The following is a 23,343-nucleotide window of genomic DNA, read 5'->3' as shown; positions in this document are numbered from 1 at the left end:
CCAGAAGTCTTTTTCAACTTCATGAAATTCTTCTCTGCCCAGCTTTGACATTTGATTTTTTTTTTTTCAGCCACACTATGCCAGTTATGCCATTATTTCCAACTCTTTTGCAGCCCAGTAACATATTTCTGAAGGGTTTTGCTTAATAAACTATTAGATTTGATTACTTTATGGTGCAAATTATAATGGTGTACAAAAACACCCTAGAAAGAGAGAGGCATTTTTAGTGTGAAATCTTCCACAAAAAAATCTCAGTGTTAGGAGACTTCCTTGCATGATATATTAATCTTCTGTTAAACAAAAATATCACAACTAAGTGCTGTGAGATTTTGCTGGAGAAGAGTCATAGAGTAGAGAACTTTTCCTGTTGATCCAAACTTTCCCCATGGCAATCCTTGTTCTTTTGGAGTTAGGTAGCTCTCTACTGATGAACTAGAGAAGAGAGCAGCTAGAGAGTAGCTGCCTGGGACAGTTGTTGGCTGCAGGAGGCAGGACGTACAAGTGGAGCTTGTCTGGTGGCTAGGCAAATTCTTGCCGTTGCTAGGATAGCATCTTGTCTCTGAATGGCTTTTCACAAGGCTTTTCTGAGAGTGAAGAGAGGTTATGTCTGCTGTTTAGAAAGGATTAAGTAATTGCAGCAGTGAAGAAATGCTGTGTTTTCTGTAGTTTCAAGCACTTCTGCTGAGTGCTGTCCTGACTTCAGACCTCTGGTTCTCTTAAGCTAGGAGCCATCAGCCTATCTTGCAGGCATGGACTTCAAATGCATTAATTAGAAAGTGACCCTTCCAATGCAGCTGCTGTCCCTTACAGAGAGAAGATACTGCTCGGGACATTCAGTTTTCCATGTTTCCAGTGAGGTGCAGAGAACTTTTTATGCTTCCCTGGGCATATAAATGTTAACAAGTAACTACAGATTTGGCTCTCAGCTTCCTAACCTTCCTCTGGTTAGGTAGATTGTATACATCTTTTGATCCACAGACGTATATGGATCAATGACATCCTGATGTTTTAACTGACAGGGTATCCTGGGTATTGTAAAGACCTCCTACAGTGCTACATTTCCATTTAGAAAAGAAAGATATAGCCCATCAGATCAGCTGGGAAAGACTGCTGACTACTGTCAGATGCAATGTATTTCTTAGAATTCAGTGGTATGAAGCTGAGTTCCCAGTTGTTTTTCCATCTGCATTTGTTGATTAAGATAATGGCAGGAGGGATTAAAAAAAAGAAGAAGAAAAAAGAAAGAGACAGGATTGACCTGGTGGTGGTAAAAATGGGAAATAATTTGGTTTTTTTCCTCTGTTTTGAAAGTGTTCCATTCTGTACAGTGAAGAAAGTAAAGCTGTTTAGTATTCTTTTCATAAATAGCCAGAGGAAGCTCTGAACCACTGATTTAAGTTAAGTTTTAGAGAATAATTCCTTCCTTCTATCCCTCCTTCCTTTCTTCTTCTGAAGTCTGTCCCTCCTTCCTTCCTTCTAAAGACCTTCCCTCCCTCCTTCCTGCCTTCTGAATTCTTTCCTTCCTGCCTGCCTTCCCATTACTCTCATCAAAACAAATCCAATGTAGGTGGTAGGCAGCTCTAGAATTGAGTTCCTTATTTTCATCTAACATCTATAATTAAACTTATCTGAGGTTCTGTTTCTGTAATTATATAGAACTGGTATAAGCACACTTCATAGCACTCAATGTTTTAGGCATTAAGACTAATAAACTTGCTACACTGAGCAGTTTTATCCTCTGCAGTTCACTGTTTGTTTGTGCTTTGAAGCTAATAACTTCTGTTGTTAAAATTAGAAGCTACGTTCTTTCCATTAATATCTGTCAGTTCCCTACTCTCTACAGCACATTAATCTTTTTATTTACTCCTGTTGTGTGCTGAGATACAGCAAATCTTTATAAGTTAAATTGTGGCTTAGTCTACTGACCTTCTGCTGCTAATGTCAGTCCCTAGTCAGCACTGTGGCTGGTCTGAAGTCCTCCTCCTTCTTCCCTCAGCTGCCGCTGTGCCAGCTGCGGTGAAAGCCTGGAAATGGAGATGATGTGGAATTGGTTTGGTTTATGAGTGTATCTATGTCTGATTTGCTTTAAAGCTTTCATGTTTTTCTCCTAATCTTAGCAGTGGATAGATAAGACAAAGACCCTGATTTGCTTATTCATGTTTACTGTTTTCAGTAGTGCATGGTCCTATCAGCTTTGGTGAAATTGCTTGTGAGATTTTTTCAGTCTGGCACTATTTTTACTTTATCACTGGAAGGATTTTCCAGAGCTTTCCTGTCCCCATCCCACCCTCAGCTATTGCTGTGCAACCGTACTGCCTGCAGTTTGGTCTCACTGCTCTAAAGCCACAGTCCAGCTCTGGAAATGCTCATGTGCAACAGGAGTGGGCAGGGAGCACCTGCTCTGTCCCCAGGCCAGGGGAGCAGAGCAGGTCAGTGATGGATGTGGACTCAGCCAAGAGTTCAAAGTAGTTGTGGTTTATGGACAGGCACAGACATATCTGCAATGTAGCTCAAGTGAAGGACTGAGCTAACTTGCAGCTCAGAATAGCCATGAGGAACCTTATGGGGACTCACCATGACTTTGCTGAGCTGAACTTCATGGCTCTTCTTCATTTCATAGTGGTTTGAGCCATCTTTGAGCTGCACTGAGGCTCCTGAACCCATGGGCAGTGTGATGGTAGTGAGGAAGGGGGCACAGCCAGCAAAGTCACCTCTCAGAACCCTGAGAGATGCAGGTTGTTTTCATGTTGATATTTGTCACTTATTTGATGGGGAAGTACCATGAGACACAGGTGCTTGGACATCTTCAGAAATTATCCTCAAATTTGTTTCTGAAATTCTTGCAGTTTCAATACTATTTTCAAATCCCAAAAGATAAATCAGACCTGGACAGCCACATTTGTAACCCACAGGTTTGCTTACTCCTTTGGAAAGATGTTCCCTGTGGGAACATCTGATGAGCTTTAATCTTACAATGACAAATGAAAAACAAGCCTACAACTCTGCACTTGAGGCACTGTTCTGCTGCAAGTTAGAGCTGGCATCATTCATTTGAAACCCACAGGATTGGATAGGTTAAAAAACACTAAATGGGAGGCAATACCAATTGAAATGTGGATCTTTCTGACCCTTTAGTGTCCTTATTTGCCCCTAATATTTCACTTGTACATGTGGCTAAAAATAGAAGTAATCTTCCAGCTCGAGCTTTGTAGACAGACTTTTCATCTTTTGGGATCTAAACTTAGAATAAAAAGAAGAGAACAGCTAATTTTGTTTAAGTGTTTGGGTCAAATCTTATTCACGTGGCTCCCTAACCTCCTGTTAGAGCACCAAGGCTCGTTTTCTGAAGTCCTCTCTGCAAGAAGAGTGTTCTTGGAGCCACTGCCCAAAGGAGCCTAGAGCAAAGCCATTTCTTAGCTTCCCCCTAGCACATTTGACATTAACGAGGCCTCCACGTGGATCAGATTGACTGATGCCTCACTGAGGATGTTACTGGTAACTTCATTTAAAGAATTTTCCTTCACCTGGGGATCACACTGCTAAATCCTATTACAGGAGAAAACAGTCTGGTCCACTGAGATTTGACATTTTATCCCCATAGCAACTTCCCTTAGAGAGCCTTCTAGTTCAGTTATTAATGAGGCTATTCTCAGAGTAACTCTGAGGGAGGTGAATATTCCCACTTTGTAGCTGGAAAAGATGCTTCACAGGCTATTATGTATTTCCTGATACCACAGGAGAGCCTATTATGGTTAAAGAGGGATTCAGGCTTTCTGTATTTTAGCAATTCATTTTCTCAAGGAATATCTTTTCTGCTGGACATACCTGTCAACCTGTTTCTCCTCACCATGGGTTTCAGAGACTCTTTTTGTCAGCTCATTCATAAGTAAGCAACACAGTCATTCAGCAACTCTTTTCTCAACAAAAAGGAGCTATGTTTTAGCACTTACAGGAGGTCTTACAGATCTTTGAGCAGGTCCTGAAATGTTTCTCCTCAGGTTCAATGCCAAGTCTAGCTTTCAAAAGAGCTATGAACAACATGAAGACTCAGTCTCCTCTGCTGTTCATTGGCTGAGATAAGGTTTAATACATTGATTCAACTCTTCTTTGGTGGCTTCTGATGTTTCCAGTGTTGCTACCAAGTTAACATCTTTTCTGAACCAAATCTCTGTCCTGTAGCAAAACAAAACTCTTTTCCTTACAACAAAGAGGGAGCTTGAATCAAGCTTTCACTGATCTTAAAAAAATGCTGATTTGCGAGTTTTTAATAGCAAAATTGTATAAATTACTGCTTTATAATAGGATACATGGATGAGTGATTAAGATGATATCAGAAGTTCCAATTACTTTTCCCTACAACAATTTAGTCTATGCAAAAGAAACCTTTCCTGTGTGCTGACAATGTATGTGGCAGCTGCATCAGGATCATCAACAAGGGCCAGAACACAGGGCTGGTGAGGTGGTCTCAGAGAGAGGTTTGCTGTATGTGGAAGCTCAAAAGCATGTAAATTGTGCTCCCCATGCTGGGAAATGAAAGTATTTTCTATTGCTTTCCATTGGTATGAAAAACTGCATGAAAATAGAAATCTTCCCTGTGAAAGCTAAAAGCAAATTGAAAAATAATTTTCCTTGAAATGTTCTGTTTCCAGGGAAAGAACAATCAGAGATGCTCACACACTCTGCACAGACAGTCAGCAATAGCAAGGCAAAAATTGTCATGATTCAATAGTGGGAAATTTTTTATTTCAGCTGAAATCAGTGAAGATCCTTTGTGTTTGTTTTTTTTTTTTTTTTTAGTTCTTTTACTTCCTTCTCCAGTGGAAAAGAGGTGAAATGGAAAGCAAAAAGATGAGGAAGCCCCCAAACCAGGATAATTTTCTCGGCTTTCATTTGAGTTGAAAACAAAATCTTAATCAAAAGATCAGAACTTTTCTATTGTTTTGTATCCTTCAGATTGACATTATTTACTTAAAAGAATACTTTACCATCCCTCTCATCTCTTTCTACATTTGTTTAAGCAAACCACAGCAGGTAAAACCACATTATTCAAGTACTCTTTTTTTTTTTTTTTTTTTCCCCAGCCAGCTCAGAATATTTGTGTATGCACTGAAACAGAGCAACCTATCTCAAGACCACAGAGGCAGCACATGCAACTTTCCAATTATCCATTTTTATAGTTAAATTTTGAGCTAGTTTTAAAGAAGCATAGAGCTAGGAAAACTGACTTTATTTTTTTAATATAATGGTGCCAAGAAGGGCTACAGGAGAGAAATGCAGTCACAAGAGCTCTTCTGATCAGTGCAGTTAACCTATACCAGTAAACCGTCTCACAGTATATCAGAGGTTGGAAGGGACCTCAAGAGATCATCAGGTCCAACCCCCCTGCCAGAGCAGCATCACTCAGAGTAGTCCACACAGGAATGCATCCAGGTGGGTTTTGAAAGTCTCCAGAGAAGAGACTTCACAATCTCCCTGGGCAGCCTGTTCCAGTGCTCTGTCACCCACACTGTAAAGAAATTTCTCCTCATGTTGAGGTGCAATCTTCTATGCTCATGTTTGAACTCATTGTTCCTTGTCTTACAACTGTGAGTACAAAACAACAAAAAGAGTTTGGCCCCATTCACTTGACACCCACCCCTCAGATATTTATACACATGGATGAGAACCTCTCTGTCTTCTCTTCTCAAGACTAAAGAGCCACAGGGATCTCAGTGTCTCTTCACAGGGGAGATGCTCAAGTCCCCTAATCATCCTCATGGCTCTCCCTTGGACTTTCTCCAGCAGGTCTCTGTCTCTCTTGAACTGGGGAGCCCCAAACTGGACACAGTATTGCAGGTGTGGTCTCAGCAGGACAGAGTAGAGAGGGAGAAGAACTTCCCTCGACCTGCTGGACACCTTTCTTGATACATCCCAGGATATCATTGGCTCTCTGGGACACAAGGGCACATTGTTGTTCCATGGAGAACTTGCTGCCCACCAGGTCTGTGGATCTGCTTTCCATCAGGAACAGCCCCTAACCTCTACTGGTGCCTGTTATTCCTCCCCAGATGTAGGGCCCTGCACTTGTCCTTCTTAGATTTCAGGAGGTTTGCCTGCACCCATCTCTCCAGCCTGTCCAGGTCACGTTGGAAATAACTAATAGTGCTCAATCCTTCAGAAAGGAATAGCTAAAATCATCCAATCAGTGTTAAAATTCTCAGGAGCAAAGCAACAGACAAACATTCCCACACCTTCCACTTTTGCTTTTCCCCAGGATAATGACCACAACCACCCTTGAAGTCCCTGGATCTTCTTGCTAAGTCTACCACAGGGCAACCTTTCAGCAGACTGGCAAAAACAAATGACAGTGTTCTTAGACCAAAATCCTGCTGCAGTTTACAGAAATAGGACTTTTTTTGTGCTGACTTGAATGGCTTGTTGGCAAGTCTCTGCTACTTATAAATCCCACACACTGGCTCATGGAAAATGACCCCAACATCCCTCAAAGTGTTGGCAGGACCTTCTCAGTTTTGCTTCAGTGAGGTATTTCAAATTTCTCAGAAGAGGTCTTGAGACTGTACAATGCTCAGCAGTTTAAACTTAGAGAAAGAGCTGTAAGGATTTGTAGCTGCTTCTGCTTGCTCAGATGTATTTAATGGCAGCATGATTTTATTTTGCCTTATTAGAGGTGCAAATGGAGAGGAATTTTCATTTCTTTTCCTTGGGTTCAAACAGGGACCAGAGTGTCACAGTTTCCTTGTGAATGCAAAAATCACATCTTCATTTTGTTTCAGCTTTTACAGAATAGCATTAGAAAATGAATTATGTCCTTTTACAGACATACAGACAGGGAAACAATGTTTTGAGAATCAATCCTATCATTTTGTTTTGTTAGCAGCTTGGTCATTTTCAAAGATTAGTTGTCTTTGGGATTTGAGTTTATTTCTGGTTGTGGTAACACATGCCTGTTTCTCTAACTGTAAGTCAGTAGCTGATTCACCCAACTCTTCTACTCTGTTTTTATAGGATTTTGGAAAATGGTAGACTGCTGTAGTTCTTTTCAGGATTCATTTTAACTAACGCATTCATAACATTTCCCAGCTACTTAGGAAAAAAAAAATTAAAAAAAAAAAAATCACCCTTTTAACAATACAATGTGAGGTGAATTTCACTGAGTACAGTTGAGGACTCCATGGTGTTGACACTGCTTTTGATGAGCAAACCATGTGTGAACTAAATATTCTGTGAATTTGTTGTGTAGCTCAGTTGTAGGTGAAGTACTACCTTGTAGGAGGATTAACATAAGGATATAAGAATTCCTGTAGTGCATCACAGCAGATGTTATTTAGCCCACTCTCTTACACACTGACAGGATGTAGAAATAAGAGAGGTATAAAATGATACTTTTCCAGCAGCATAGGTCTGAGGTGTTCTCCTCATTTCTGGCAATCTGAGGGAAGAAGCTGCTTCCACTTTGTCATGTTTGAAACGGGTCATGTCTAGGATATAACAAGGAACTCTGTCAATCCTTTTTTTTTTTTTTTTTTTTTTTTTTTTTTTCCTGGAACAGACTTTTTGCCTGAATAAGACTTTCATGGATAATTAAACCTTTTCTCAAATTAAAATACCATTGTTTTCCTTTACAAAAATTAAGCCTTGTGCACAGAAAAGCAAGCTGGTTTGGAAATTTGAGTGGGATTCAAATTTACCTTTTCAAATTGATTTTGAAAGCCAGACTACATTTCTATGAAATGATACTTCTTAGAATCATTTTGATTTGTCCCTGGAGATATTCAAGATCAGACACGAGGTGGAGCTGGGCAGCCTGATCTACTTGGAGGTGTCCCTACTCACTGCAAGGGGGCTGGAAAAGATGACCTTGGAGGGTCCCTTCCAACCCAATGCCATCTGTGAATCAAGTTCATTTACCTAAGACTGCAAGGTCACCATAAAACCAGGACCACATCTACATGCATCACACCTACAAAATGTATTGGAATCTGATACTCCTGTTCCCTTCTGTAGATCCAAATCTTGTAGCTGTTTACATCTCCCCTGATCCAGCACACCATCTCCTCCTCACCTGAGTGAAGTATGCATCATGCAAGTGCTATGGGTATATCTCTATAATGGGAGATAGAGTCCAGCCAACTATCTCATCTCATAGATGGACATAGTCATCATCACAAGGAAGCACTTTGGATCAGTCAAGAAGTCTGAAATGATACAGGCATGTTTCACTCTAATTCAGGGAACTGAAGTACATCTTTCCTTTAGTAAGATGGTCATTCTGAACTTCTGGAGTTGCAGCAGAGTGGAAGCTGATTATTGTTGTGATCTGCTTGTGATATTTTAATAAGCAAAAAATGGTATTTCAAAATTAAATACTTAATTTTCTTACTTCATCAAGTGAACTAATCTTATTATATTGCCTCATTAAGAGACATATTTTTTTTGGTGGTAAACTCATGTTCAAGTATCAGAAATTCCCAAGAGACAGGAATTACATTTTTCATACATCCAGTCTGCAAGCATGATCAGACCAAAGTGCCTTTTAAAGTTCAAAGAAAATTTAGCTGAATTCTAAATAGAAGTCGATGTACAATGATCTTCAATTCTTTCTAATTACAAAGAAAGTCTGGAAAATTATTAAAAAAACCATTAACATAATAATTAGAAGCAGTTTATATTGAGGCTAAAACACTCATTAAGCCTGAAGAATTGAGACATTGTAATGCAATTTAAATGCAAAGCCTCTAAATACAATAGTAGAAAATACCATGCTTCATCATTAATGAGATAACACCAGCTCTGAAATGGCTTTTTTCTTGTCCTTCAGTTATGTAACTGTAATTAGTAGGTTCCCCAATCAATTAATACATAGGAATATCCCATTTCTCTCAGAAACCCAGTGAAGCTATACAGATTTCCTATTCTGTTTACCTCCAAAGATGTGCCTGGCTTTATCCTTCTGCCAATCAGAAATTAATTTCATACTTAATTTAACCAGTATCTTTCTTTGCTATATTGCACTTGCCACAAGTAGAAAATGATAAAATGTGACTCCTTATGACTTCCCTGACCATTTTATAGCCCTCAGTCTGATTTTTAAGCACAGTTCATGTTTGTCCAGTCTATGTCCATTCAAACTGGTGACTCCATTGTGAGTGCTAAATATATGTGACTGCATCTCCTTGGTGACTCCTGTCTTTATGTGGAAGTATAGTGAGAATTTTAACAGGGTTTGATGGCTGTTAAGAGCTACTGCGGTGCTACCAGCACAGCCTCTTTGCTGTGGCTTTCTCTGGAAAAGGCTGGAGAATCTGAAAAGTAAACAGGCACACAAAGAAGACTGCATAACTAGCTTGAAATCTCAGTAGCAGCCATCCAGTAAGCCTCAGGTCAAACCATCCAAGCCAAATCTAGAAGGAAAATTTGATTTAGTTATTATTCTGTTTTTCTGATTCACCCAGAAGCAGGAAGCATTAAACCACCCTGAAACAGATCTGTAACATCCTAGGCAGTGCTCAGACTTAAAAGTCTGTTTTCTTGGCTAATGGCCACATCACATCTCCTTGCTTCTGTTTTCTGTTGAGATTGGTGAGATTGAAGCTAGAGGACTATTGTGTTATAAATATGGCATTACTGTACATCTCCCAATGCTTCAGTGGTCATGTTCTGGTTTTGGTTACCACCAAATAAATCAATGGGACTCAACTAGAGAAGGAGAATGTCTGGATTTAGCTTAGCAATTTCTTCCAATTTTTCTTAAATTGAAAGGCCCCTAATTTCTATTTTTCTGATGCAAAGCATGTGTAAGCCTGTGCTTTGACCTTGTTGGGTTGGATATTTCCTCTTGGAGAGAAAGAGTTTTCCCAGGTAATGGTTATTGAGTGTATTTGGACTAATCATATATACATGCTATAAATATTCATCAGCTGTAGTAAGAACAACAGATGTCAGCTCTGTGTAGAATCCACCCAGTATACATACTGCCTCATGAGCTAGATGCAGTCTGTGCTTGAGCAAATGATGGGTAACATGGGAGTAGTTTAGATTAGCAAAACTACAAATGAAAGGGTGGAAATCGTGGGCTCTTGTGTGATGTCATAAATCAGACACATAATGACCTGTATCAACTTCTTTTGGTTATTGCTGAATCACTGTACCAGTCCTGACTTATTCATATGAAAGGCTTCATTGTTTTAACACACACACACACATATGTATACACACAAATATATAATTATGTATATTATGTTGTTTAAAAATAAATAAATAGCAAATAGGCATTTCCACTAAAACTATCCAAATGTTTTTGCAGTGTGGCTACAAAATCCCAGTGGCCTGTGATATGCACATTTTCTCCAAAGTGTACTTTATCCCTGAGGAGCACTGGAGCAAGAAATATTGATTTTTTTTTTTTTTTTCCCCCCTCTCTCACTAGAATGTTTTATATCAAATGTCTGCACTATCAGCATTCATGCAGTTGGAAAGATGTGCCTGAGAAATGGTGTGGTGTGCAATAGGAGTCAGGTTCTGTTCTCAGCTCTGAGATGGGTGGGGTTTGAGTCAACCATTTGCTGATTTCTGTACCTCCACTTCTACAGCAGGTGTAGACTTTTCAGACTTTGACAATGTCTTTCAGTCTTTTATAAACCAGTATCACCTGAACTGGCTGGAACTATTCTGATTGCTTGTGAAGCACTTGCCTAAAGTCACATGAGAAGCATGTGGTAGTAGAGGGATTTGTGTGTACAGTTTGGTTTTAAACCACTGCATCATCCTTCTAGATATTCCTGAGAGTTTTTGAGGATACTAATATATTTGATCAAATATCTTTAATATCTAGGACCATGTTTTTTTACTTTTCTTGGCAAGCAAGGTGCAAACTTCCCTTCAGCTTGTGAAGACCATTAGCATCCTCTAAGCTTTTATTAGTTCAAGATCAAACTATTGGAAAATGCTCTACATGGGGCTAATTCAAAGCCAGGACAATAATTGAAGTAAGGTATACTTGCACTTAAAGTTATTCATAGAGACTCGAAGCTGTGCAATGGAATTAATTTAGGATTTACTTGACTGTGACTAAACTAAAAGAACCAAAAAGCATTAATTTATATGCATAAGTAGTTAATTGCTGAAATTAATAGGCCTCAGTCACTCTAGTGACCATGCAACAAATGTCATAACTTCTGATCTATTTTCTCCCTTAGTTAGATGAATATCTGTTTTATGCCATAATCCTTCTCAGTTTTGCATTAAAGGTGACTTTTTAGAGTTGAAGATGGGAAATTGTAATAAATCTTGATTTATTTTTTTCCCCTCAATCTGATGAAAATCAGTGAAACTAAAAAACTCCCTCATACTGTTTTTAATGCTCATGATTTCGTTTTGTGAATTTACACATATGAAAAATTAGCTGAAGACAATATGAATTAATTTTGATTTCTGAAAAAAGTTCATAGCCTAAGACTTAGAGCTGATGTCTAAGATCTCCAGAGCATGGTGTGGTAGTAAAATAAAAAGTGCTCAAAAGGTTGGAAAAGAATCTTTTTTTCTTCTTGAGTAAAGGTCACCAAGAAACCTGCTTTCAAAAGACTGATAGTCATATCACTGTTGCTGAAGAAAGTGTACTTCTGCCAGCAACACCATTCTATCAGCAGGGTTTTGTGTGAGAAAAATGTTCTTGGCTACAGAACCAGGCTCCACAAGAGTTAAATATGTCATGTTTTAGAGGACAGGAATACAATACCTGTGAGATCCTTGTTGCAAAGAGGCAATGGCCAGTGTCTGATTGTGATGACATTTTAAACATTGGAAATGCCTGAGGTCATGGTGAGCTGCAATTCTTCTCAAAGTGGTGACCTTGTGGTGCTGAATTTTCACCAAGAAGGGAGAAAAAGCACGTACAAAACCTAAAACCAAGTGTGATGAACAAAATAAGAAAAAATTGTTGAGTGTGATATCAGAAACACTCAAGGAGAATGCCTGCTGTAGTAATAAGGTGACACTGAACTTAGTTTCACCACTCACTGTTTATCAGGGCTCTGGTGCTAACATGACCTCTGCATGGCTGATCTGTTGTTAAAGGGACTGTTGCTTAAAGCATCTCCGTTTTACCCAGCCAAACTTTTTATTGGTCTCAACTCCAAAGTTTCCTTTTTTCTAATCCATTCCTAGCATCCCAAGGGAGGAACTTCCTCAGTTTTTGGATCTACAACTTTGTGAGTGTGTTTGGGTGATCAAAAAAGATCAAGCTGTCTCCCCTTAGTGAATTAACTCTTCGCACAGTGGCTGTGAGCCTAGCTCATTTTAAAGATGGGTTCAGTTGTGGTTGCATACTTGCACAGCCAATTAAAATTACCTTTCTTTTTCTTGCACAAAACATGTTGCAGTTGTGCTTTGATTTAAGAAAAGGTGTATGGGACAATGAAATGTAGAAAACCCCCACTTAAAAAAAAAAAAATCTGAAGTGTAACATCCCATTTTTCTACTCATTAAACATAAAAATTCATAAGATTTTGCCAGTTGTTGTGGCTGTGCTTTCTCATGACTTATTTGCCTTACTGAAAATCCATCTGAAATTCCATAGTCTAATTTCTTTCTTATGGAAGTCTAAATTACAATTAAATCCAATAAAAAAAAAAAAAAAGTAGTTCTAGTCATTCAGGGCAATAAACACCATTACAGAAGGAAGTAGGGGAAAACAGAGTGGAAATTATATGGACAATAAAATATGTCCTTCTCATAGCTAAAAATAAATGTTTAATCTTAGTTTTGCAAAAACAAAATAATTTATCAAACTGATGCATTTCAAACCCAGTCAGGCTTCAGGATAATAATATAGTGAAATGTGGTTTGACTGAAATGTAGATAATTACAGACTTGTCTCAGCATTTTTCTAGTTGTTTTGGGGAACTGGCCTCAGCTGAATGACTGCAAGAAAGAGCATGAACTCAAACTAAGCTTTCTTTCAGGAATGTATTTCTTTAAAAATATTAAAATACAACACAAACATCAGAAGGTTTTAAAGCAGGAGAGTGACACAGACAGCAGCAGCATGCTGGAGGGAAAAACTGCTGATTTTTTTTTTTTTTTCCCCTGTTAAAGATGTGCCTGGATCTAATATATTGGTTTGAATGTTTTCACTATTGTGAAGTCTTGCTTAAACTTGAGCATCAGCTTAGAGATCCCAGTCTTTCAAATCCTCTATTCAGGGCCAACCACTTGGGAATGATGGGAACAAGATTTAAGTTGACATAAGTCTGTGTGGAAGGTAGTTTTGCTAAACTCACCATCTTGTCCATTATGAAAGTACTGATTGGCAAGAAATACAAGACAGCCCTGCACTGAAAAAACCTTACAGGTAGAGACCCCAGGTGCAGGTCACTGATGGACAATCTTGCTTCTCAAACATTTGATTAACTCTAAATCCTAGGTGATTCAGGACAGAATTTGTTTTCCAATTTCCAAGCAATTTAAAAATGCTTTGCAAGGTTATGCATTCTCATTTTAGTATCTAAATCCTAAAGCTGCTATCTTCAGAATTACCATCTTTGTTTGTTAAAGACTAGAGTCTGCTGCTTACAGCTCTGAGCTCTGGATTTGATTTGGTCTCCAGCAATTACCGGGAAGGTGGTTGCTATAGCTGCACTAATGAAAGGAGCAACCATGTTTCCTTGAAGGCACTGTAAGCAAGCATAAATAAACATGCCTAAATATATTATAAGTGATGTTAATGGCATAAAGAAGATATTACTGCAACAGGGAAAATAAGATTTCGGCCCTTTTCAGTGCCTTGATACACATCAAATTTCCCACTTCCTGCTCAGTGCTCAGTTTCAGCTGATAGAACTTTTTTCTGACAGATGTTATTACTTTTACAGAATTTTCTTGTTCATCATGATGTGCATCCCATTTTGGTTGCATTTGTTTGTATTACCACATTCTTCTAGGGACAACCTGTCTCCACGGTTTTCCTTGTTCCTGTTAGGCCAAAAAGGGGTGCATAGATAGAGGCTCACTAGAATATGAGAGAGTTTTAATTTTAGAAAATCCTGCTAAGTTGCACTGAACTTGGCAGCTCTGGTTCACTGAGTTTAGCTGTAAGTGTGATTCTCTTCAGACAAACCCCTGTAAAAAGTGTATCACACATTGTCATGTTTGTGTTTCAGTGGCTCTACAACAGTTTTGTTCAGGCTGTTTTTGGATTTTTTTAAAAAACCACAAGACCTACCAATGAACCTGAGGTCTGCTGTGTTAGGTCTCATCCAACACCACCAACAATGACATTTCTGACAAATTAAATCTCTCACCCCCGCATCAACCCCCTTCAATGTCTGGGGCAAACTGTGGTGTTAGATTTTCACCAGGCAGGGGTAAATCCATTCTACCACCAAGCTAAAATGAAATCTCCCCAGACAAACTTATGCTACATCAATGAAATAGTCTCATAGTACATAATTAGTATTATGCATTGTATTAGGGTGGCTAAGTTCAGAGGGGCTGTGATCCTGCTAGCTCATCATAGGAAAAGCTTCTATTACTCTAAAAAATATGGGAATTATCCTGCAGGGTGATTACTGTAACAATATTATCCTTATTTTACTACATAGCTGTAAGCAGACAGTATTACTTGCCAGAATTACTCAGTATCCTTCTAAGAGATCTCAATCATTCTGTAAAATGCTGAGCACTTTTTGCTAATGGCTGTGTCATGCTGACTTGCTGTCCTCTTATTTGGTTAGGAGGGAGGTATGTTTCTTTTTGGAGAAACTGGGTGTTGGAGGCATTGAGCCAAGATGGAGCAGGTTTTAAAGCAAACCTCCTCTTTAGGTATTAAATCACATTTGATGTTTTAAGAGAAGTAGTAAATACCACGTGATAAAACAACACTGGTTGAGAACACTGCCATTGCTTTTCTTACCTGATTTCTGATTCTGATTTATCACTCTACAAACTCTTTCCCTTTTCTTATCTCCTTTATTTTGCAGTTAACTTTGACCACTTTCAAATATTGCGGGCTATTGGGAAAGGGAGTTTTGGAAAGGTAAGAATCAATTTATTATTAGCAGTTAAAAATCTAAGAGAGAATTCCTTTGTGTATTTCTGGTGTGACCTGATTAGGCTAGGATAAAGAAACAAAGGTTTTGTGGCTTTTTCCTTAAAGTTGTCTGATTATCAGTATGACCTGACTGACTATGTATTGAGGTATTTCTATTACAATCCATGAAGTAAATTTGAGTAAAAATTATTATAATAATCTGGAAGTTATAAGAATTTAGATATCAGTCCCCAAAACAAAACCAAATAAAAAAGTAGGGGCAGACTATGTTTTTAGGCAGTCCATTAGGGTGGTCTTGTTCTTACATCTGTGGATTTATTCATGTCTTTAAAATAAGTGTAGTATTTTAAAAGCACTTTACATAGGTTCAATACACTTGGGACTATATAAACCAACATACACTGTAATTATGATCACTGAGTAAATGTTTGTTCAATTCAACAGGCTTTTGTTGAAATGGAGAAGATTAATGGTTTATTTACACATGAGTAGATGACCTTTCTTTCCTATAATAAAGACTATGACAAGGTTTTAATTTCCAATACAGGGCCATGCAGTCGGAGAAAATAATATTATAAAAATATTAGAAACAATTACACACAGGAATACATTGGAAGGTGAAATATAACTTCAGTGACTGATCAAGCAATAGTTGTCTAGATCTTGATCTGAATAATTCTTGAGTATATGCCAACTGAGTGCTGGTCAGCTGCTTCTGTAGTTAAGCATTAAGCACACACACACACAGAGGATTTTGCTGGCTCTTGGCCTTCAACACAGAAAAATTACTTTCATCTTAAAGGGGCCTGAAACACTTCTCTCAGAATGGCATGGTCCTTCATGGCATGAGCTTTATTTGGTTCAGTAGTTTCCAAGAGAAATCCCCTTCGAAGTGAATAGGGGAATATGCTGCTAGTGCAAAGTGGTTTCAGGAATCCTTTAACAATCGGAGCAGCTGGATTTGTGTGGCTGTTATCGCAATGCACTGGCAGAATATCATGTCAAACTAAACAGAGGTTCAGGAGTGCAAGTTAGGTACAGCATAAGCAGGTAAAGATATATCCAAATCACTCTGGCTGTCATAAAGGTCATCTACACCGCTCTTCAAAGCTTCCTCATTTCACAGCTCTACTGTGTTGCTGTCTTTTCAAAAGGGTCTTCACTCTTCCATATCATGCAGGAAAATATAACGAATATTTGGAAGGCTTGTTGGTTTGATGTTTGATCTGCTCTTCCTCAAGGCATTCAGGAAACTACTGAATATTTCTGTGACCTCCCTAGAAATATCTACTTTTCTTACAGCTTTTTGTGGTTGCAGTGTTCTTGTGAACCTGCTTTGGGAGTGAGTGAGAATAGCATTTCAGAGCCCTGAGAGAACATGTGTAATGCAAGAAAGGGCTCATGAATAAGTCCTCTCTAAAGTTAAATCCTTATTTTGCAGCTGTCAAATGCAACTGAGTAAGTCCTTCTCTCCTTGATGTAACAGGCTTATTTTTCCCAAAGGCTTGCAGGCTTCTGACCAACCATCTTGTTCTTCCTTCCACAGACAAGGAATGGAAGGAATACATTTTAAAATGACCTATTACACCATAGCCAAAAGCACAATATAGTAAATCAGTCACCATTTCCAGTTTCTTACTCTGTGAGTCAGCCTTGCCCTTATCCTTAATTTAGAAGCCTTGCAGCAGGCAACTTTTCCCATTACTGCCCTTCTGGAATCCTGGCAGCAGAAAACATCAACAAATGATGCAAGACATCTCTACTGATTTGCTCTTTACTCTTCAGAGTGTATTGTGCTCTAGCATCCTGCGACGTAACACCGCGTTCGGTATCTCCCCTTACCTTCCCTAAGCTGCCTTCTTCCTTTATGGCTGTTCTGTGGCCTTTTTTGTTTTCTGAGAGCAGTAGGATGTTTTAAGACATGCTCTACTTTTTTTTATTTTATTGCTGTTGGTACAATTGCTCTCTTTCTCTCTCAGTATTTCTTAAATTGCTGTGGTTGCTACAGCAACCTTAGGCCTCTGCAGGAGGTATCTGATGTGATAGAGACTCCACATAGCTCAGCTTGGTCTTGTGCACAGGGCTCAAGGTGATCCTCAGCACATCACCTCTTCCATCAGGGCTGACTGCTTCAGCAGCCACATTCTGTCCTTTCCAGCTGGCTTCAGAAAGCAGCTCTCTGCTGTTCCTCTGGCATTGTCAATTCATGGTGGCAACATTTGCTGTTATAGGAATTCCTACTCCATTTGGTATCAAGTGATTGTCTCTCAAGAGCTTGTCCTTCCTGAGGAGTGGGCACCTGTTTTAAGCCATTGCCTCAGTACACATGGTGTCTTAGGGACATGTTAAGAGCAGGTGCAGTCTTGTAAGCAGTGTAGAACATTCCCTGGAAAAAGTGAAAATATGTCACAGCAGTTGAGGAGTGTAGGAAATGGAGAGAGAAAAGAAACAGAGTATGCTTTTGCTTCCAGAAACAACCAGGATCACTTTAAAGGTGTCCTGTCAGAGCTCTGGTTGCACCTGGTAAGAGACCGAGATGGAGAAGTTGAGCTCTGAGCCTGTGTAGGACCATCCCAGCCATAGCTCTTGTGTAAGTCAGTGGTGCTTAGGTTTAAGCAAGCTATGGCAGACTGATGTGTGACCACTCAGTGACTACTTGCTGCAGATAATACCTGGTGTATGTATCTGTACACAGAGACCTGTGAGCTGCTCAAGAGTGACACTGGTATCCAAACACAGTGTGTGGCACTACTTTAAAAGTAGCCTTGCTGGCTTCAGTGACCTTGCTTTGCCAGGTAGATGGAAGTAGCTCTTTGCTTACGTTTTGGTCTCCTCATATGTAACAAGAAACACTGATTTTTTTTTTTTTTTTTTTTCCCCCCCCTTACTTTTTTTTTTTTAAACACCTTTAGGACAGTTATGCTCAGCATGTTCTAGCTGTTAGTGTTTCCATACATATTTGAAGTGGGCCATGTGAGAAATTCTGTCCAAACAGGTTTTATTCACATACTAAATATTTGCCTTCTAAGTCAGTTCAGAGGTAGACAATTAAAATACTCAAATCAAGAACACTGAATGTTGGTCTAAGCAGCTATTTCTTTCTGACACATGATACCTTAAAAGTGATCTCTCATGTTTAATATGGCTAATTTTTCCCCCATTTTATTTGTAGAGCCATCATTCTTGTCGAAGCAAATTACATATTTGAAGATCATCCTATAAGTACAAAACCTACTGGGGTGAAATAAAGAGTTATCATTGTTCTTTACTGCAACAGTAGCCATACAATTGTGAGCTTACTGCTGCAAAATAATTAGTATTCAGGTGAAACAAGTTGTTTTCAAGGATGTTATGCTACCAATTTTCTTCAAGTTCTGTGTTTTGTGGGAACAGGTATATTAAAAAAAATCTGACCTCCTTAAATCATTCAAATTGTTATTTCAAGGTACAAACTCTTCTCCTGTTTGTTGAAGATGCCGAGACATAGGATATCATTCTGACTAATTTGGTTGTATAAAACAGTGACTTCTGATGAAGTAATTGAAGCTATACTCATGTTAAAACAGATGGGAGCTGAGAATCATGGCTGCAGTGGTTGAGGGGATTGAGCCTTGTGTTTGTGATGCAGTAATAAAGATGTGTGTGTTGACCTGCAGGAATGAGGACAACGACTGTGCACTCACCTAGGCAGGAGGCAGTGATTTCTCTGCCTAATGACCTAGCAGTTGGAGTGTATTCCTCACAGCTTCTGAACGTTATGCCACTTTCCTGGGTCCCCATTTCTTCATGCACTGGGGTGGGGGTGCTCTTTTGTTAATTTATTAACTACAATCCATTACAAAGAATTCAGCATAGCTGCGATGTGGGATTTCTGATGCTCTTCCTAGGTTATAGTTATCCAGGTGTGGATTGGTAAATGATCAAAAAGGCTCCTTCTATTCAAAATCACAGCTGAGTTTCCCTTCTGTAGCTGTCAAAATTTTTCTTTTACTTTGCTGTCAATTAGGTGTGCATTGTACAGAAGAGAGACACCAAGAAAATGTATGCCATGAAATATATGAATAAACAGAAGTGCATCGAGAGAGATGAAGTTCGAAATGTTTTTCGGGAGCTACAGATCATGCAAGGCCTGGAGCATCCCTTCCTAGTCAATCTATGGTAAGTAAGCCTTTAAAATTCTGTTAAGGATTTTTTTGGGTTTTGTCCTGATTGCTGAATCAATTCAGGCTATGGAAAACTGGAAACTTGAAAAGTATGAAAAAGTTGTGGTGATTTTTTTTTTTTTTAAGCTTTTAAGTAAGGGTTTATTTTTCATGAATCCTTTAAAGATGTTGTTTTACATTGCACTATTTAAACATCACATTTGTCTTTCAATTTCTTCTTTGACTTCTTTCCAGCTTGTTATAGCAGTGTGTGTGTGGAGATGTATTGCTCTGTCCCGCTTCATCAGAATTTCGTTTGACTAAACATTTGTTAGAAATCTGTGAAATAGCAAACACAAAATTTCAATTAGAATTTTCTCCTGAAATGTTTTATTAATTTTCTTTGCCTCCTTGTCACCAAGGTTAGTTTTCTAGTGTATGGTATGTGACAAGGAGACAGGACTGCTGGCTGCTGAGCTGGGTCACAAGCTTTAACACATATATGTGTATGTGACAGAAGAACACAGATTAGTCTGAAACATGAACTTGTGAAGGTAGAGCTAAGCTAGCAGGTGAAACAACACTCAGGAACATTACCAGGTGCTGCCTGAAGCAGCTGAACTGGCCCTTGGCACACACCCATTCTGTGTGAGCCAGCCCTTTCCTAAACAGTTCCTGGGATAAATTCAGAGTCATGGTGTTCCAAGGATCAATGTGGCCCGTGCCCTTCATCAGCAAGGACTTCTTAGCAGAGGCTGCTCTCTGCCAGTTGGCTTAAGTGCTTGGAAATGTTCCCCAGTGTGTTTCATCTGCTACCATAAGCAGAACAGTCAAATCAGAGCAGGAGACCCTATTATATGGCCCTCAATACTTCCTGTTGAAGGCTGGCAGCTGTGCAGTCAGACTATGGATAAATGAGACTCTGCTGAGATGCAGGGACTTGGACATACACAATTAGAACTGTAGAAAGTTTTCAGAAAATAGATTTCTTGCCACTTGACATGTTGGCACATATGGTGGTAAAGCTCCCAATGGTTCCTTGAGCCAAAGGGAGTGCCAACCAAGCACATCAATCTTCCTTCGAGGAATTACATTATCAAAGAGAAAAGCTGGCAATTCAAGAAGCAAACATGAAGGCTGGAAAGCCCTTTAGTTATACATGATAACTGCACAAAGAAGCAATGAGCTATGGGAAAGCAATCTGTCATCAGTTAAATTCCTGTGGAGGGAAAAAAGAAGAGGAAAGAAGGTAAACCTTCTGTAGTGGGTAATTCTGCTGGCATCCATCAGTAACTCCAGGGCACACAAGAATACAGAACAGCTAATATAAAACAAAGGTAGCATCCTAACTCTGAAAGAGCTATATTAAAAAGCTATTTGAGGCTCATGCATCTTCTCTGAGCTTTATGAAATTTAGCTTTACAATCTCAATTTATAAATCATATTGTTTGAGGAATGAACTCTCTTTCATAACATCTGACACAGAAAAGAACCATTCTTCTGTTAATGCTCATAATAGCTTGGAGGATAACAACATTTTTTTCAGCAAGGGTTTGGCCTTGATTTATAACCTCCATTTCTAAAATGAAATTGAATAAATGCTTAAATATATGTGGGCCTTGTAGCTAGTCACATCACTGTTAGAGGCATTTCTGGAGATAGAGATTCCTTCTTAAAATGAAAAGCAGTCCTGTTTTTTTATCTGACCTTTTGTATGGTATGCATTTCAAGCATAGATGAATGAGCTGTAGAAATGTCAGCTCCTAACATGGTCCCACCTTGAAACTAAAACACACCTCTCTAAGAACCAGCATTTTATCCATGTTTATCCTTCTCCAAAAATCTGCATGTCCCCCAGGCAAGATAAGTATTGTTCCTGAAAGGGTCCATGTTTTAAATTTCTTTCTCACAACACACACTAAAGCAGAGTCAAGAGACAGGTTCCTCCAGGTGTGCCAGTTTGGCTGAACTTGTCATTGCACAACTTGTCCTCAAACATGAGAAGATCCACTAGCTGCTCCAAAAATAATTCAGCTTATCATAAAAGAAAGAATTACTTGCAAAGTAATCATGTATGAGAATGGTTTCTCTGCTGATGTGGAACAGAAAAATCTGAAAAAAAAGAAAAATATTTGGACTATTCCTCCAAACTTTTAGAACATTGAAGTGATTTTATTTTTTTAATAGCTTTGCTTAAAGCTGTTCTATCCTTTTTAAATTGCCAGAACAGTTTCAAAGGCAGCAGAGGGAGATGGGTGAAGATTTACTTTTGTATGCTTATAGGTCATTTTCTTAATATAGACAGGACAATATATTTGATATATTTAACAACCCATAGAGGAGTGTTAGCTGCATTGTCAAAGTGGCTTTATATTTTGAAATATTTTTCTTTCTGCTGACTAATCCACGGAAAATGTGCATATTTCATAAGACAGATCTACACAAGAATATTGCTGCTACCAGACAGAGTAAGGTCAGGTTTCAAATCCAGTGAAAACTGGAGCAAGTGAAGAACACACATCATAGCAAAAATGTTCATGCATTTCAGAATTCACTTAACTCCCCAGTCTGCCTTCAAAATAAAGGAGAGATAAAAAAGAGGGGGGGCGGGGGGGGGGGGGGGGAAGAATGCTGCAGAGAAGAAATTATTTGTTCAGGCTCAAGTGTTGAATAGGTTGTTTAATGTACAGAAATGTACAGACATAACTGGAAATCATCTCTTCCCTGTGGAAGGGCCCTTTCTAGAACAGTTTGGGAAAAACATCACCTTGGACTGCCCCATAACATGGCTCTGCTCCTCAGACCTCAATTACCTTTCAGAGACCACAAGTATCAAGAGGAAGTGGTTTAAAGTCCCTCTTAATTGAGCTTCCTTAGCAGCTGCAGTGTGGTGGCTGTGGAACTTGCCTGGATGTAGTAGACTTGATCTAGAATGAAAATACTTTTTAGAGGATGAAAAATTTCTTTTCTGATCTCTAATAGGGTCAAATTTCTGAGCTTCATGAGGCTCCATACTAAAAGCTGTGAATGAAATGCATGATACAAGAGAAAAGTGACATGATATTGCAGGGGAGGAACACGGGGTTTGTGGTGTTTCCTGCTAGGACACAGTTTGGGTGTCTGCAGCTAGCCTGCCTGCCTCTTCAGCAATAAGGAGTCCTGCTGAAAAAGGAAAACCAAGCTGTAGTTGTGTCCATCCTAATAGCATGTGGATCCCCCAAATGTCATGAAACAATGGATCCTAACAAACATTGGTTTCCTGGAGAGGAATGAAGGTGCTGAATGTTCATAGCTCTCGTTAGACCCAGCTGCTCTAAGCCTAGTTTATGGGAAGAAAGATTATATTATGCTCTATGCCAGTAATTTAAAACTGGATATTCTTCCTGGACTCTTGAACCCAATAGTTCATACTGCTAAGTATTTTTAGACCCTCTCCTAGTCTAGCTGTGAGTTGGGGCATGAGCACCATCCTGGAGAAGCTCCAGGCACAGCCAGATTTCTCCCAGTAGGTGTTTGCTTGTCGTCACCCTGGTTTTTAAGCTGACAGTTTAATACTCCAAGCAGGGACTTTTCTGAGCCATTTGGTCTCAGTGCTGGAGAACAGCCATTGATGTTTATTGATATAACATTCATTTCTTAATATTTTTATGAATTTAGCTGAGGTCACAAACCCCAGGACATGTAATCCTGGGCCATTCCAGATATCTGATGGCTCTAAAAATGTCTTTCCAGGCAAGAAGAGATAGTAAATCAAGGGAGAAAGATATATTTAGTTTCTTGCACAGAGCTTAGATGGATGATCTTTTTTTTTTTTGCTATAGAAAGGAGGAAAGGGTGAGTACTTTCCTCAAATAGCTAGAGCAATTCATCACTGCATTAATGTAAAACTTCTATATCTTTACCTATTCCAGATTTACATCTATGGTTGAAAAAAAAAATGTGTACTCCAGAGCCTTAGATGAGATAATGATGGAGGGAAAGGGGCAGGAAAAGAGGATGAGGCAGTAGGAAATGTAGGATAATTGGGAGATGAGAATATAGGAAAGATTTGTCTTGAGTTGTAAATATTCAGGGTAGTATTTCTACAGAAAATACAGAAAATATTCAGGGTAGTATTTCTACAGAAAATTACATTGGACTCAACATAGCCCATTG

The 23,343-nt window shown here is 39.0% G+C and overlaps 1 protein-coding gene across 2 annotated transcripts in view; it reads left to right on the top strand.

Annotated features, from left to right (window-relative positions):
- The window catches only part of STK32B (serine/threonine kinase 32B), a 120,137-nt gene that overhangs the window by 8,403 nt on the left and 88,391 nt on the right, over window positions 1-23,343 (top strand). The window contains exons 2-3 of one of the 2 annotated variants that reach the window (XM_054391527.1): window positions 14,976-15,031; window positions 19,053-19,204. In XM_054391527.1, the coding sequence (XP_054247502.1) occupies window positions 14,976-15,031; window positions 19,053-19,204 (208 nt within the window). Of the gene's footprint in view, window positions 1-14,975; window positions 15,032-19,052; window positions 19,205-23,343 lie in introns of those variants that run through there. The other variant, XM_054391528.1, reaches the window with a different exon arrangement.

Source organism: Indicator indicator, chromosome 23, assembly GCF_027791375.1.
Source record: "Indicator indicator isolate 239-I01 chromosome 23, UM_Iind_1.1, whole genome shotgun sequence".
NCBI classification, from domain to species: Eukaryota; Metazoa; Chordata; class Aves; order Piciformes; family Indicatoridae; genus Indicator; species Indicator indicator.
Note: the sequence above shows the minus strand (reverse complement) of the source record. Positions and strands in the feature narration are given on the sequence as shown.